We start from the raw sequence: 17,784 nt of genomic DNA, 5'->3' as shown, positions 1-17,784 counted from the left end.
CATCTTTGACCCCCTCCCTTCGACCTTTCACCTCGCTCCCCATTGGCCCGAGAAAAAGTGGGCGTGAATGCTTTTTGATCCATAAATTTGCATATATCGATCGCCCTCCAACGCCCTGGGGGCGGGGCCAATTCGCCCCTCGCTCACCGATTGGACGGCAAAAAGTGGGCGTGTGTCGTTTTTGATCCGTTTTTGAAGCACAAAATCCGTGATTTTGTACACGCTGTTCGGCGCACGCCCTGCACGAGTCCAACACCGGTACCCACAGGCGGCGCAAGAACGGTGGCGATGCGACGGTTGCGAGGTGTGACGTGAAGGTCGTGGCGGTTGTGGTGAAGCGGCGTTGTGGTTGGTGGTTGATGTTGTGACTGGTGGTGGTAACAATGGCGGTTGGTCCAAATTAAAGATAGTAAAAGAAAAACGGCTATCCTGAAGAGTCGCAGCACGCATAAATGACATGTATTCCCACTAGACAACGGGTTTGGGCCTAACTACACATGTACTTACCGAGATACCTCACCTAAGGGACCTGAATGGTGGTTTGCGAATTTGGTAACCACAACAATATATTGTTACGAATTTGGAATTCGATTGCACACAACATACAGGTTCCTTTAGTCAGCTATGTCGATAAGTGCTTGTTCCCGAGATAGCTCACCTTCCATTGTTTAAATGTTTAGAAATCGATTAGATGCGCTGCGGATCGATTTCATAGTTAGGGAGCGAACAATGGAGACGTCCCTCCCCCTCTTCTGCGAAGAGGAAGAAGAGCCCTTCCGTCCTGTGATTCATGACGTCAACAACTCCCTCCCATCCGTGGTTGAGCGGGGGATGGATCACAAGGGCATGAGTCACGCCGGGCGCGGGGGAGGGGGCGGAGAAGGATAAAGAGGAGATCCTTTCTTTGTTCGGGTGCTGTGTAGTTCAGCAGACCTTCGGGTCCTGTTTGGCTTGGGTTAGGGTTGAGGTTTTCGGAAGCTTTTTGCTTCTGCTGAGTGTGGTGGTTGTTCAGCAGGCCGTCGAGTCCTGCTTGGCTTGGGTTAGGGAGGAGGCTTTGTGAAAGCTTTCTGCTTTGGTTGTTAGCAGGCCTTCGTGTCCTGCTTGGTTCGAGTGGGTTGGTGGCTCAGGGAGCTTCGGCCTCGGCTTGGCTCAGGTGGAGACTTTTTGGAGAGCTGCTTTGTTTGGAAGAGAGTTGAGCCGGTTCCTCGGCTCGAGCTGCTGGTGGTGGTTCTTCTTCTTCTTCTTGGCTCGTGGAGCTCTTTGTTCTCCATTTGGTTCCCGGCTTGGTGCGACTCATCGGCCTCATCTTGGAGGTGGTTCCTCGGGGAAGCGGCGCATCGACGGGAAGGATCGGCGCCTCGTCTCACCAGCACGTGTTGAGAAGCACAGGAGGATTCGCTGGAGCTTGGGAAGGATCACGGCTCATGGCGATTGGATCCAGCTCGCTCTCGTTGGAGCCCAGGTCCAAACAACTGTAAGACCACACGAGGTGGAGAGGTTCGAGATAGGTCCTGGGTTTCAGCTCACCTGTGCTCCGAGCTGGAGTCCGTTATAAAAGGCCTCAGCCACCATTTCTTGGGTGTGTGTGTGCGTACGTGTATCTGTGGGCCCGTCTAAGAAGTAGGAAATTGTTAAGTGCTTTGTGTGCTGTAAATGTTTGCATTGCATTTCGTTTCGTCGGTATAGTTCTGCTCTTACGTGCTTCCCTAGTTCCCCATTATTATTAATAAATACCGCAATTGTTAAATGTTTTCAGCTCGTCGCGTCGATTCTTTCATTGACTGAGCATTTTGTGTGTTGGGAGTTAGAAAGCCGTTGGTTTGCCGTAAAAGGGGGACATTTGGACCGACGGTTCTCGGCAATTAAGCCGCTCGGAATCGCGCATGGGACAGGCTTGCCTCAGCGGCTTGTTCCGTACAAGTTCCGTCGAGGGTGGAATACCCGGTAGTTGGATCACGTGGGTATTTAGGTAAATTGAAGATTGCTTCAATTTATCACGTGGGTATTTCACGTGGGTATTTTGGTAAATTGAAGATTGCTTGTAATTAAGTCGATTTTTATGTTGTCTATTATTGTTGGTCTACCTTGTACGAATGTGCACTTGGCAATCGACCCTACCCCACGTGGTCTGCCCATTGGCGTATTTCGGTTCTTGTACAAGGACCCGTCGACTCGGAATTATCCGGGCGACGATCTATATTCCGGGCGATCGGTCGGGCCGACTCAACTTGCGGCTCCGTCAGAGCGGTCGGTTCTCGGCCGACGCACCGGCGCCGTAACAGTGGAGGCGCGGATCCTTCCCGGAGATGCGTCGCTTCCCTCGAAGAACCACCTGCCAGATGAAGTCGATGACTCGCACCAAGTCGGGAACCAAAACGGAGAACAAAGAGCTCCACGAACCAAGAAGAAGAAGAACCACCACCAGCAGCTCGAGCCGAGCAACCGGCTCAGCTCTCTTCCAAACAAAGCAGTTCTCCAAGAAGTCTACCGAGCCAAGCAGAAGCCGAAGGCCCGCTGAACCACCAAAGCAGAAAGACTTCAAAAAGCCTCCTCCCGAGCCAGGCCGCAGCCGAAGCTCTCCCGAGCCAAGCAGGACCCGACGGCCTGCTGAACAATGACTCAGCAGAAGCAAAAAACTTCCGAAAGCCTCAACCCTAACCCAAGCCAAACAGGACCCGACGGCCTGCTGAACGACCACCCCTCCAGAAGCAAAAAGCTTCCGAACAAAGAAAGGATCTCCTCTTTATCCTTCTCCGCCCCCACCCCCGCGCCCGGCGTGACTCATGCCCTCGTGATCCATCCCCCGCTCAACTACGGGTGGGAGGGAGTTGTTGACGTCATGAATCACGGGATGAAAGGGCTCTTCTTCCTCTTCGCAGAAGAGGGGGAGGGACGTCTCCATTGTTCGCTCCCTAACTATTAAATCGATCCGCAGCGCATCTCATCGATTTCTAAACATTTAAACAATGAAAGGTGAGCTATCTAGGGAACAAGCACTTATCGACATAGCTGACTTAAGGAACCTGTATGTTGTGTGCAATCGAATTCCAAATTCGTAACAATTATATATGTATGTATATATATATATATATATATATATATATATATATATATATATATATATATATATATATATATATATATATTGTTGCGGATTCGCGCCCGCCGGCGTGCGGACGGCCACGTAACTCGAATCGCGGCACGTCGCCCACCGGGCGGACAATCCAGTCGTGACCCTCTCGGACTAACGCCGGGAACCAGTCACGGGTGGACCTTTCGGTCTCACCGCGATCGTGCCAATCGGCCCCCGCGTGGGATAGGGTTGCTCGCCAAATTCGACCTACCTAAGTACCCACACGGAGGGTAGACCGGGCGATCGCACCTCGCCGCAGGTCGACTTCGGACACGGGCCACTTAAGCGACCCGTTCCGTACTATCGGGATAACCGAGCGGTGTTATTCGTCGGCCTCGACGGTTCGATTAATTATCGGGCGTCTTAGCCCACGACCAACCCTTTACGTGAAGCAAGATGGGGATTCAATGAAAGAAATGACGAAGCGAAGCGGGAAAACAGTTCAACAATAAGCACATTTATTTCGCGATGAACGGAAAGCACACATATACAATTCCACCAAAAGCACATGTAAAAGAAGAAGACAATGCAATATTACACAAAAAGCAAATGCAACAATGCAGATCTATCCGACTACCGGGCACACGGCAACACTTATACAATTTTACTTCACAGACGGCGCCGACAACACATATTCCCAAAGCAAAAGAAAACAGAACCACCCGCCAGGATGAGGGGGGTAGGCGGGCCTGGGGCCGAGACCGTGTCGGGCCTACCCGTCTGATGATGAGACGCGGAGCGGCGGTGGTGCCTCAACTCCGCGGGCCTCGCGGACAGTGTCTGGTAGGGGGTGGGAAGGGGGCCCCCTTTGTCGCACTATCTCAGCGCGGGGGGAAACAGGAGGGGGTTGCTGATGCTCGGGGAAAGGAGGATATAACCCTGTCTCGGGTCCCGCGGCGAGCGTCTCCTCCTCCACCTCGGTCGCGTTGCTGGCCTCTCCCTGTGCCGCTCCCAGCACCGACGCGAGCACCCCCTCGTCCGCCTTCGCCGCCGTCACCTCTCACCAGCTCCGTCCTCTTCACTCCGACTAGTACCACTTCTTTCCAGCTCCACCGACGACTCTCTTGAATTCCGCACACTCAACTCAACTTCCAACCAAACTCTTACTCCACTTGTCTGACGAACGCAGTCATTTTTATAAGCCCCTTGGCTTCGCTCTTTCACCCTTGACCCTTTGCCTCCGACCCTTCACCTGGCTCCCCATTGGCCCGAGGAAAAGTGGGCGTGAATGCTTTTTGATCCATGAATTTGCATATAGCGACCGCCCTCCAACGCCCTGGAGGCGGGGCCAAATCGCCCCTCGCTCACCGATTGGACGGAACAAAAGTGGGCGTGAGTCGTTTTTGATCCGTTTTTCTGCGGAAAGTCCGTGATGTTTTTGAACACGCTGCTCGGTGCGCGCCCCACACGAGTCCAGCATCGGTGCCCACGAGTGGCGCGAGAATGGTGGCGATGCGACGGTGGCGAGTTGTGACGGTAAAGGTCGTGGAGGTTGTGGTGAAGCGGCGTTGTGGTTGGTGGTTGTTGTTGTGAAGCGGCGTTGTGGTTGGTGGTTGTTGTGGTGAAGCGGCATTGTGGTTGGTGGTTGTTATTGTGAAGCGGCGTTGTGGTTGGTGGTCGTTGTTGTGATGGCTGTTGAGACGTGGTTGGTGGTGGTAATAATGGCGGCTGGTCCAAAATAAAGATAGTAAAAGAAAAACGGCTATCCTGAAGAGTCGCAGCCCGCATGAATGACATTTATTCCCTCTAGACAACGGGTTTGGGCCTAACTACAGATATACTTACCGAGATATCTCACCTAAGGGACCTGAATGGTGGTTTGCGAATTTGGTCAACCACAACAATATATATATATATATATATATATATATATATATATATATATATATATATATATATATATATATATATATATGTATGTATATATGACAGGAGGGTGGATGCTTATGGTATCAATATGGCAGTGCTTGCATGGGCCAAGGTTTTATGGATAAAGCCCTCTTGTGTGCAATATAAAAAGAAAAATAAATAAATAACAAACAGCCGGGCCTAAACAAAAAAAAAAACAAGGATGCATAGCTTGACTCAATCGGAATCTTACTGCGCATGTATTCAAATCCACGACCAAAATGAGTGCACCATCGATCAAAGATTATTTTTATAACACAAATGTCTCAGTACTCGTACATGGCACATCGTTAGCCCATCCACTACGCAGTGGGAGACAAGGTTTTGCAATCGTGCATGAGTGTGTGTGTGTGTGTGTGTGTGTGTGTGTGTGTGTGTGTGTGTGTGTGTGTGTGTGTGTGTGTGTGTGTGTGTGTGTGTGTGTGTGTGTGTGTGTGTGTGTGTGTGTGTGTGTGTGTGTGTGTGCGCGCGCGCGCGTGTGCATGTGCGTGTGTGCGTGCGTGTTGTTAAACGTTATCTCCACATGCGGGTTTCAGAAGGAAGGTGGAACGGTGTCCTCCCAGGTCTCAAAGTATCCACCTCCATCTCAGTAAGGAATCACGATTTATGGACCAAGTTGTGAAGTTTTCTTGTTCTCAAAATTTTGTTCCGAGGGGTCTTTTAAGGGTAGTCACCGAACCCCAGACAGCTTCCAACTGCAGTTCGTTTGCAGTAATATTCCCAGGGATTTTTTTAACATCTCCATGAGGTTCTTCTTTGTCATCCCCATTACTATAATTATCACTGGAACAATTTTGGATCTCTTCAGCTTCAAAGATCTTTTCACTTCATTCTTGAGATTTTTGTATTTGGTCATTTTCTTGATTTCTATGTTTCGGCCAAACTTTCTGGATACTGACACCTCAATTAGATCGATGGGATCATCAGAACTTATGTGAGCATTGCTTCCTTGTTTTCAATGACCGCTTTTGGTTCATGATTCCATGAGTTTTCTGGAACTGAGATATTGAAAGTTTTTACAGATGTGCCAGTGAATTACTCTGCATACCTTGTTGTGCCTTTTTGTGTACAGCTGTTCTGACATGAGTTTTCTTTTTTACATCCTGGTAGGAGGTGACTCGTGCTTTCTGTTTCTACCTTGCCGAACGTACATCTGTCCGATTGATTCAGTTATGCCATCTACTTCACATCTTCTTAACTCCATCGAGTCGTTCTCCATCCCACTTGAGCTGACTTCATCTTAGTTATTCCAATGAGCATTCTTTGTCTTTTTCGAGTCTGTCCAGTTCTTGTGTTTTTTTTTTTACATCTCCCTGATCTTTAATCATCCTCCCAGTTGTCAGTGTATATTTGTTGATATATATATAAATATATTTCATTAAATAATAAATATATTTCATTGTTTATACATTTTTCTTTTGTCTTTTTTGCAATTGTTGGGACTGTATTTGTTGCTGATTCAGTCAGTTTCATATATGTGACATCTTCTATTCGCACCTATCTTTGGAATTGCTTTTCTACCTTTTTCATGGAAGGTATCCCTAACATGAGTTAGGGATACCTTCTCTGGTTTCCTGTCTTCTTGTTTGCATACAAATTGGCTTCTGTAGTCTGTTGAACTTTTCACATACTCAGCCAACCCTGCAGTTGTCATTTTGGTTATTTGCTTTAGTTCCATCAGGCTGCGACCTCCTCCTTGTGTCGTCAGGTAAAGGCTTGGTCGCAACGAACCCACGACGCATTTATGCCACGACACGACAGAAAATTTGAGCAAATCGTCGGTCATCGGGGGTCGTCGCAAGACAGTCCTACTAAATTTTAAGCATCGTGGCATCGACTTGCCGTCGTGAGGCAAAATTGGATATGCACCTATTTTGCTCGACGATTTTTTGTGGTATCTATGTCTTGCGAGAGTCTTGCGACTGTCGTGCGATAAATATCTTGTCGTCGTCCCACGAGTGACCCACGACTGTTGTGCGACAGTCTTGCGACAGTCGCACGTGCATCCCACGAGTGAACCACGACCTGATCACGTGAAAAACAGCCCCCCCCCCCCCCGACAATGCCCGACAAACTCACGATGGTCCCACGACTGTCGCATGACTGACTTGCGACACACCCATGACATAACCACGACATATATTTTCTTTCTGTCACGTCCCCATCGCCAAACCATCTTTAATGTGTCGTAGCCCTTGTGACCACTCAAAATAGATTTCTGGCATGTTGCAAGATCTGGCCACGACAAATATTTTATGGGTCTACCACGACAAAATTTCGTACGATCCGTTGTGCCTGGGGACTAAGTTCTTGGGATGCACTGATTTTTGTAGAACATTTTGTGGATGGTGAGGAGTTTCCTTGTTTTGATATCAAGTTTATTGATTTCTGTTTGTGGCCAGTTTATTATTCCACAGCAGTACTGGAATACTGAGTCTAGTGCTGGGTTAGCAGTTCGGGTGGTGGCTTGGGATCACAGCTGTACTGGAATACTGAGTCTAGTGCTGGGTTAGCAGTTCGGGTGGTGGCTTGGGATCACAGCTGTACTGGAATACTGAGTCTAGTGTTGGGTTAGCAGTTAGGGTGGTGGATTGGGATCACAGCTGTACTGGAATACTGAGTCTAGTGCTGGGTTAGCAGTTAGGGTGGTGGCTTGGGATCACAGCAGTATTGGAATACTGAGTCTAGTGCTGGGTTAGCAGTTAGGGTGGTGGCTTGGGATCACAGCTGTACTGGAATACTGAGTCTAGTGCTGGGTTAGCAGTTAGGGTGGTGGCTTGGGATCACAGCAGTATTGGAATACTGAGTCTAGTGTTGGGTTAGCAGTTAGGGTGGTGGCTTGGGATCACAGCTGTACTGGAATACTGAGTCTAGTGTTGGGTTAGCAGTTAGGGTGGTGGCTTGGGATCACAGCTGTACTGGAATACTGAGTCTAGTGCTGGGTTAGCAGTTAGGGTGGTGGATTGGGATCACAGCTGTACTGGAATACTGAGTCTAGTGTTGGGTTAGCAGTTAGGGTGGTGGCTTGGGATCACAGCTGTACTGGAATACTGAGTCTAGTGTTTGCTTAGCAGTTGGGGTGGTGGCTTGGGATCACAGCTGTACTGGAATACTGAGTCTAGTGTTGGGTTAGCAGTTAGGGTGGTGGATTGGGATCACAGCAGTACTGGAATACTGAGTCTAGTGTTTGCTTAGCAGTTGGGGTGGTGGCTTGGGATCACAGCTGTACTGGAATACTGAGTCTAGTGTTGGGTTAGCAGTTAGGGTGGTGGATTGGGATCACAGCAGTACTGGAATACTGAGTCTAGTGTTTGCTTAGCAGTTGGGGTGGTGGCTTGGGATCACAGCTGTACTGGAATACTGAGTCAAGTGTTTGCTTAGCAGTTAGGGTGGTGGCTTGGGATCACAGCAGTACTGGAATACTGAGTCTAGTGTTGGGTTAGCAGTTAGGGTGGTGGATTGGGATCACAGCTGTACTGGAATACTGAGTCTAGTGTTGGGTTAGCAGTTAGGGTGGTGGCTTGGGATCACAGCAGTACTGGAATACTGAGTCTAGTGTTTGCTTAGCAGTTAGGGTGGTGGCTTGGGATCACAGCTGTACTGGAATACTGAGTCTAGTGTTGGGTTAGCAGTTAGGGTTGTGGCTTGGGATCACAGCTGCACTGGAATACTGAGTCTAGTGTTGGGTTAGCAGTTAGGGTGGTGGCTTGGGATCACAGCTGTACTGGAATACTGAGTCTAGTGCTGGGTTAGCAGTTAGGGTTGTGGCTTGGGATCACAGCTGTATGGGAATACTGAGTCTAGTGTTGGGTTAGCAGTTAGGGTTGTGGCTTGGGATCACAGCTGTACGGGAATACTGAGCCTGGTGTTGGCTTAGTGGTTAGGGTGGTGGCTTGCGTTCCTAGGGTCCTGAGTTCAAGCCCTGGTGGCCACTGAATTAATACCAGGGGGTTCACTCAGCCTGTCATTCTTCTGAGGTTGTTGAAATGAGCATCAGTGTACTGGTAATAGGGGCACTGCATCAGTGGCATAGCTGTGTCCCTAACCAATGATGCAACCAGCAGCCAAAAAGGCTGTACATGATACAAACTGGAATACTGGTATTATATTACAAGTTGGTTTGTGGCTTTGATTTTGCTCCTTGGAGAAAGGTATGTTTTCAGGATCAGCCTCGTTCTCCACAGGTGTTCTTTGGTAATTGTTTTGCGCACTTGTTTGCGACATATTCGGTGGCCTTTTTATACTCCAATGTATTTGTAAGATGCTTCGTTGTCTAGCAACTGTGTTGTTGTAATTAAGTCGATTTTTATGTTGTCCATTATTGTTGGTCTACCTTGTACGAATGTGCACTTGGCACAGTCATCGAGGCCAAATTCCATTTGAACGTTGTCAGAGTACCGTTTCACTAATTTGAGTTGTTCTGCCAATTCTTCGTCGTTTGGTGCAAAAGCGTTTTCAATCATCCATGTAAAGTGGATGTGTCAGTTTCCCAGTCGAATTGGACGTTCTCTAATTTGATGTCAGGACATATCCATGTCCTTGCTCATTAATGAGGTGCTCAGTGGTTCCAGGTCCAGGCAAAACAGGAGGGTGAATGGCTATCACTGCGGAAGATCCCTCGACATACCTTCACTCCTGGTATTTTGATCTTTCCTTCTGAGTACTGAAGCGTGTGTGTGAGTGAGTGTGTGTGAATGAGTGTGCATGAGTAAGTGTGTAAGTTGTGAGTGTGTGAGGACATCAGTCCAGACCATAACCTTTTTTTTTTCTTTTTTTTTTACTGTTTGAGCTTTTTTGCTGGGACAGTTGAGTGTTTTGCGAGGACAGCATCATCAAATTTTCAACAAACCTTTTCTTAATGAGAATATGGAGAAGAATAATTAACAAATGGGTCAAAATATCAAAGTGCAAAATCACAGCAAGTACAAATAGGCCTTATTAGCCCGTCCGCCACACAGCGTGAGACAACCGGGTTTTGTAATTGCTTCCGTGCTTCTTAATTTGCCATTTGAGCTTTTGTCATCAAATTTTCAACAAACCTTCATTATGAGAATTTGAAGAACACTAATGAATAACATTTAAAAAAAATTAAAAATGTTAGCTGTTGTTTTCATTAAGTTTATTTTGAGTACAAAGCGGATACAGACGGACTTTGCATTTCAAGAGGCTTTCTAGTTCTCTTTTGTAATGGTATGGGTGGACGTTTCAGGTAATAGGATGTCATGTCAAATGTGTTTCTGAGAAAAAAAAAACCCAGAATAATACATAATTGAAATTAATTAATGAAGAAGAAGAAGAGGAAGAAGAAGAAGAAGTAGAGAAAGTCCAAAACCAGAGGGAATAAGTTGAAATGATGATGAACACTGTTGCTGAGAAAGGAAGAAAAATACGAGAGAATTGGCTCTACGTAAAGCCAGGTGATTCATAATGTATGAAAGCTCCTGAAGGCTGTACGAGGACGAACGGTCGGTTGCACTTGACAGGACACTATGTTCATTGTCCAAGCAAAGTTATATAAGTTTATACCTCCCATGTTTTGGTTTTGGCCACAGGTACTCCACACAGAATACCTGCACATACGCAGACCTTGGGAGAAGGGGATTCAAGGGGTCTGGGTGTTCCCCAAAAACACCTTCCCTCTTTTCATAAATATATTCACCAATTATAATTTAACTAGCAGAGCCTACCTGTCGCTTCGCTGATGGACCAATTTGTTGTCCTGTTTGCCAAATTTTTTGGGTGAGAAGGAGAAGGAAAGGAATACAAATTTACCAGTGCAAAGAGTGCTTTAACCCCTACTCACCACCCCCGTCCCATCCCACGTACCGCCAATGATGTTTAGTAATCTAGTGGACCTGCGACTGGGGTTGTGGATCCGCTGTTTGGAGAGGTTCTGGGCTGAAAGGATCGAAACCTCGATGTAAAACGGTGCCCAGCTGATGATCCGGGCAGTTAGGAAGTCAGTAAATTGTTTATAAGTTGAGGTTATAACTTCAAATATAATAACATTTGTAAGTACTTACCAGAACATTATATATCTGTGTTTGTGTGTGTGTGTGTGTGAGTGTGTGTCTGTGTGTGTGTATATGTTTGTGGTGTTTATGTGTGGCGTTTATGTGTGTGTGTGTATGTGTGTGTGTGTGTGTGTGTGTGTGTGTGTGTGTGTGTGTGTGTGTGTGTGTGTGTGTGTGTGGTGTTTATGTGTGTGTGTGTGTATGTGTGTGGTGTTTATGTGTGGTGTTTATGTGTGTGTGTGTGTGTGTGTGTGTGTGTGTGTGTGTGTATGTGTGTGTGTGTGTGTGTGTGTGTATGTGTGTGTGTGTGTGTGTGTGTGCATGTGTTTGTGTGAGTGTGCATGTGTGTGTGTGTATGTGTGTGTGTGTGCATGTGTGTGTGGTGTTTATGTGTGTGTGTGTGTGTGTGTGTGTGTCTGTGTGGTGTGTGTGTGTGTGTATGTGTGTGTATGTGTGTGTGGTGTTTATGTGTGATGTTTATGTGTGTGTGTGTGTGTATGTGTGTGTGGTGTTTATGTGTGATGTTTATGTGTGTGTGTGTGTGTATGTGTGTGTATGTGTGTGTGTATGTGTGTGTGTGTGTATGTGTGTGTGTGTATGTGTGTGTGGTGTTTATGTGTGATGTTTATGTGTGTGTGTGTGTCTGTGTGGTGTGTGTGTGTGTGTGTGTGTGTGTGTGTATGTGTGTGTGGTGTTTATGTCTGTGTGTCGTGTTTATGTGTGTGAGTGTGTGTTTGTGTGTGTGTGTGTGTGTGTGTGTGTGGTTTCTATTTGTATGTGTGTGTGTGTGTGTGTGTGTGTGTGTGTGTATGTGTGTGTGTGTGTATGTGTGTGTGTGTGTATGTGTGTGTGTGTGTGTGTGTGTGTGTGTGTGTGTGTGTGTGTGTGTGTGCGCGCGCGCGCATGTGTATTGTTATGTCTGGCTTCCTTCTTGTAACTACGGTGCAGTATTTGATGTTTATTTTGATGAGGTAATGTTGTTTAAAATTTATTTATTCAAGATGATGATGATGATGATGATGAAGATTTGTAATACTGGATACCACCAAGTGGCACTATACAATACACATTTACATGGAGAGAACTGGGGTCTTCCCCCACCCTGAACCCATCCTTCAGATATGCTACACAGACAGAAACCATACTCAGGGTACCCTTCAGAAACATGCAAGATTTGGTTGGATTTGCTTCAGTCATTTTTTTAGTTTTTGAAGCATATATAAACAAACAAACACAAATTGAGCTTTATATATTAAAAGTTGTGTGTATCACAGTTTTCAGGAACACATGAACCAACATCATCCCCACCCACCCACCCCCCCTTCCCCCTCCAGCCTCCCACATCCCCAATCAATTATTATTTTGATATATTTATATATTTGATATATTTGATATATTGATGATATATTTGATAACCCAAAAAACCCTCCGAACTTCCAGGAGCACGGCTCTCGAGTGTAAGTGTACTTTTATTTGAGTGGTTGTGTGAGTAGTTCCAAAGTTGAGGATCGTACTCACCCGCGATAAACCTCCAACCTCCAGGTAGAAGCAGATGAGGAAAATGTTCCAGGCAACCCAGAGCACACTCCAGATGGCATACTGGGGAAGAAAGGGGGGAAGCAGGGGGTAGGAGAGGGAGTGGACAAGAGTCACATGATAGAAAAAAATAAATAAATTCTGAGACCATTTCAAAACAATGACAGAAGAAGACCCGGCAAACAGCAGATAAAACAACCCATGGGCTTTTAGGGGTCACAGCACAGGCCACGAGCGTTTGCTGAGAAATATGGGTCAAGTAAAGGAAGAAGAGTAGGTGGACAAGCCGCAGCAAAAATGCTCATGTTGTCATCATTTTCAAATATCGACAGCTTTATAAACTCAATATGATGGACATTGTCTGTTTGACCCGAGTCTGCTTGTTTCAGTGAAACTCACTGTCATTTTTGTTTAACAGGATGGACAATGGACAGACGCATAGTGTGTGCGATTTGAACATGACCTCCCAGCATCGTGGGTCAGGCATTCAGGTGGGAACACTTCGCAGATCAACCCAATGTTCTGTCGACCTTTCTCTCATCCAGATTTTCCATGAACCTTGACCACTGTATCAAAATATATCTTTTGTTCATTTCCATTTCTGTTCGCACAAACAACTGGAAGACAATCAGATCTGGCTGAAAACTGAAGCAAGGCAGCAGAACCAATGGCAGAGACTACTGTGCGTCAGTCAATTAACTGTTCGTTTCCAATTTTAAGGACACCTTGAGATTAAAAATAAACTTTATCAACATCAAACTGCATTCCCTTACCAGCTCACAGGTTGCGGAGCGGAAAACTGCCACCCAGAGGACTAGACGAACGCGCCCAAAGGAAGAGATGATAGAACATATCGTGCGTGTTCTACATCCAGGTGCTGTTCCTAACGTTCCCTCGTAATCCAATGGAGCCGACGTTAAACCCGGTAATCGTAACACAACACAGGGCCTCAAAATTGTCACCGTGCATCCATAAACGAGTTACAAAGCCGGTCCATCAGGACAACGCCAGCTGGTTTCAAGAGAAGCTGTGAATACATGAGGCCTTTCGGTGATGAAGCAAATATGTTGCAGATGTTAAAAGGTCGTTACACAGATTGCTAGAACTAAATTCTCTAAAGCTGAAAGGCACAAGAGACTCACATAGGAAGTTTGGTCCAGACTGTCCACTCCCATGGATCGGCATTGTGAGCATTGGTGAAAAAGGAAAAATAAGCTCAGCATCTCATAAACTACTCTTGTTGTGGAAAACAGACATTCATGAGCTATCGGAACAAAGATGTCAGAAAACACTGTGAAGATCTGTCGATGTGTGGATCGCAAAAGGTAACAGCGGGTTCCCTGGTGAATCATGGAGAAGTACACAAGTTCACATTTTGTTCACGTTCATAAAAGTTCCCTCGACAGATCAAAGGATTCTTAGCAACTCTTGTCCAACCTTATCCTGTAACCTTTTAACTCACAAAAGACTACAAAAGGATTAGGACTAAGAACAAAGAAAACGTAGAAACTACAACTACAACGACTACTCCTGTACCGGCCCAAATTATTCCCACCCTCTTGAGGGGTCAGCCCAAGTCTTTGATGAACGACCAAGGTCAATTGTGAGGTATTTGTTCAGGGTGCTGGTGATAACTAACCTCTTGAGAAAAGACACAATGGGCTCTTTAATATCGACCAGCTGACGCCAGCAGATGGGACACTCGGCTTATTGTCCATGCAAGGGACGGCGCATTTTGTGATGCAACACCCCTGCCTGTGTATCACCAATCCGAATCTGTAGTCAGGTTGGGGATCAAACCCAGGCTAGACAATTCAAAGGTCGGTGCATTACCTCTCCACCGTCCTGTCAAAGCGAGTAAACATAGCATCTTCGGATTTGCCTTCCGCTGACTCAATGCATCACAGCTGTTTGTACATAAAATGCTCATTCTGCTTTACACATTTTTATCCAACAAAGAAAAGATTGCAGAACATAAATCAGGAAAATAAAAAAAACAGAAAGCCTCTCGATATTCAGGGCAAAAATGATAGATAGTTAGAAAGGTCTGAAACTAGCCCGGAGTGCACCATGTATACCGACCATGGTGCAAACAAGCTGGAAATGCAATCGCTCCTGTGTGTTACATGGCGCACAGGCACAGAAACCCCAAGCAACCCCAGTCATCAGAGCAGGAAACGTACATCGTGCATGCCAGATAGCGATTGTTCCCTAAACTGGCTCACAAAGCTTCTAAAAGATGCCATAAAAAACTTGGAAAAGTACTTAAGAGAGAGGGGCGTACCTCTGCACAACAAAATATTTGGAGAAGTTTCTGATCAACTCGCCTAAAAAGTTGATATGTTGCAGCCCGTACTGTAAAAACTCCTGACGACGTGGGCCCATGTAAGGTCTGTGTACGACGCGTTCCACCTGACCTCCCTGATCATCCCTCTCAGCGAGTGCATTTTGAATGTTGCGGGATTGCCTCGTGTGAACATTGCAGGTCTGGTGAGATTTATTTATTACCTCCGCCACCAAAGGTGGACGGAGGTTATGTTTTCACCCCTGTCTGTCTGTTTGTTACTTGCAAAAATCGAAGATTTTTCAAATTTATTGGGTGGTCTTGTGCGTTAATCTCTGTCTGTCTGCTTGTTTGTTTGCACGTCAATTGCACACAGGTCCCAATTTTAAAAGAAGCTTTACGAAACTTCACCACGTGGTATGAGTGCGTCATAAGCAAGGAGCCGATTGTTTTTGAGTTCAAAAGGTCAAAACATCAACAAATTTGTCAAACTTCTAAAATCCTCCGTTTTCATCCAATTGGCTAGAAATTTGAACAGGATTCGCATATCAAGTCATGGAATTCAACCACCGATTATTTTTTAAGGTCATCATAAACCAAAAGGGCAACATCTTCAGTGGAATTTCTAAAATCCTCAATTTTCATCCGATTGATTTAGAATTTGAAGAAGATTTATATTTCAGGTCACTGAATTCAACCACCAATTATTTTTGAGGTCAAATTTGATTTATGGATTTCACAAGTATCATGCTATGCACGACATCTTTCTTGTTTGTTTGTTTGTTTGTGAACAGGATATCTCAAAAGGTTGTGGGCGGATTCAGACAAAATTTGCTGGAGAGGTTGGGTATGTGACACGGACAAAATGATTAGATTTTTGTGATGATTTGAATCTGGATCTAGATCCGATTTTTTTTTTTTAAGTGGTTCTTCACCATTGAGTGATTGGGCCAAAAATTATATATATAGCAGGATACCTAAAAGGTTGTGGACGGATTCGGATGAAACTTGGTGGGTGAGTTGGTAAGGTCGCAAGAACAAGCCGATTAAATTTTATTTAAGGTCCGAATCCAGATCCAGCCTATTAATGGGATACAAAACAAACTAATCAGCCTGGTGGAGGTATGCACTCTACTGAGTGCCCTTCCAGTTTGAGTCTGCAATTGGAAAGATCAACATTTGGGCAAACTTCCCAGAGGGAGACACTGTACCTGGTTTGGGTGCTTCTTAAACCTGATGGGAAAGTCATATCTGGGACTTGTGAATTCACATGGTAAGTTTAAAATGATATTTACTATTAATCATGTTTGGGAGGGGGAAGGTTAGAGTGGGAGCTGTATGGGCTGTGAGAACCACTACAAATATACATTTTTGGTTTGGTTCCGGGGCCGCAAGGGAAATTATTTTCCATTTTTTGCATCTATTGGTAAAAGGAGAAGCATCCATCCATTCGTGTGTGTGCGTGTGCGTGTGCGTGTGCGTGTGCGTGTGTGTGTGTGTGTGTGTGTGTGTGTGTGTGTGTGTGTGTGTGTGTGTGTGTGTGTGTTGTATGCATTGCCGCAGCTCACTTGTACTCACAGAAAATGGTAGGAACTCGACACGTCTCATCCACCGATATTTATCATACTTTCTATATTTCCGTGAGTCCGATTTGCATTTAGGAACAGAACAATTATGGTTAGCCGTTTTGAAATTACCACTCATTCGTCAAAATGGTCAAAATTATGTCAAAAATACGAATTGAATCAAAGACTTCTCACGAACAACGGCAGGTTAAAAGTGCACGGCAAGCAGAACTGAGTCAGTTTAAACACGCATACACACAGCACATGTGTGAAGGGCCTCATTAGCATTCATATGTCATTTTAAAAGTCACGTATTGGTGGTGCTTGCTTAAAATCACATGATTGCAGTCATCTTAATCACCTTAATAGAATAAAAGACGAAGATGTCGTGCAGAGCACAGTACTTGCAAAAAAATAATACTTGCAAAATCCATAAAACAAATTTGACCTCAAAAATAATTGGTGGTTGAATTCAGTGACCAAATATGCAACTCCTCTTCAAATTTCAAGTGAATCGGATGAAATCTGACAATTTTAGAAATTCGGCCTTTGTTGATCTTTTGGACGATGTGGACCTACAAAATAATTTGCAGGTTGAATTCAGTGATCTGAAATATATATTCTCTTCAAATTTCAAGTCAATTGGATGAAAATTGAGGATTTTAGAAATACTACCTTAGTTGTTGACTGTGGGACTATGTTGACCTTTTGTTCTATGTTAATCCCAAAAATAATTGGTGGTTGAATTCAGCGACCAAATATGCAACTGCTCTTCAACTTTCAAGTCAATCGGATGAAAATTGACAATTTTAGAAAGTCGGCCTATGTTGTCCTTTTAGCTTAAGTTGACGTCAAAAATAATTGGTGGTTGAATTCAGTGACCTGATATGCAAATCCTCTTCAAATTTCAAGTCAATGAGATGAAAATTGCAGATTTTATTAAAAAAAAATACCTCCTTAGTCGTTGATCTTGGGCCTATGTTGACCTTTTGGTCAATGTTGACCTCAAAAATCATTGGTGGCTGAATTCAATGATCTGAAATATAAATCGTCTTCAAATTTAAAGTCAATCACCTGAAAATTGAGGATATTAGAAACACCACCCTAGTTTTTGACCTTGAGACTATGTCGACCTTTTGGTCCATGTTGACCTCAAAAATAACTGGCTGGTTAAATTCAGTGACCTGAAAAAAAAAAATCCTCTTCAAATTTGAAGTCAATCGGATGAAAATTGAAGATTTTAGAAATACTGCCTTAGTCGTTGACCTTTTTTCCATGTTGACCTCAAAAATAATTATCTGGTTGAATTCAGTGACGTGAAATATAAATCCTCTTCAAATTTCA

At 45.1% G+C, this 17,784-nt stretch overlaps 1 protein-coding gene across 4 annotated transcripts in view; it reads right to left on the bottom strand.

Annotated features, from left to right (window-relative positions):
- The window catches only part of LOC147013299 (sodium/potassium-transporting ATPase subunit beta-1-interacting protein 3-like), a 198,008-nt gene that overhangs the window by 90,898 nt on the left and 89,326 nt on the right, over positions 1–17,784 (bottom strand). For all 4 annotated transcript variants that reach the window (XM_085855003.1, XM_085855002.1, XM_085855001.1 and 1 more), the window contains exon 3: positions 12,574–12,654. In XM_085855003.1, coding sequence (XP_085711129.1) covers positions 12,574–12,654 — 81 coding nt within the window. The remainder of the gene's footprint in view (positions 1–12,573; positions 12,655–17,784) is intronic.

The sequence above is a fragment of the Eptatretus burgeri genome, chromosome 14, assembly GCF_056783735.1.
Source record: "Eptatretus burgeri isolate ZD-2024b chromosome 14, Ebu_testis_v1, whole genome shotgun sequence".
NCBI classification, from domain to species: Eukaryota; Metazoa; Chordata; class Myxini; order Myxiniformes; family Myxinidae; genus Eptatretus; species Eptatretus burgeri.
The sequence above is the reverse complement of the archived record's forward strand: the minus strand, read 5'-3'. Positions and strand labels throughout refer to the sequence as shown.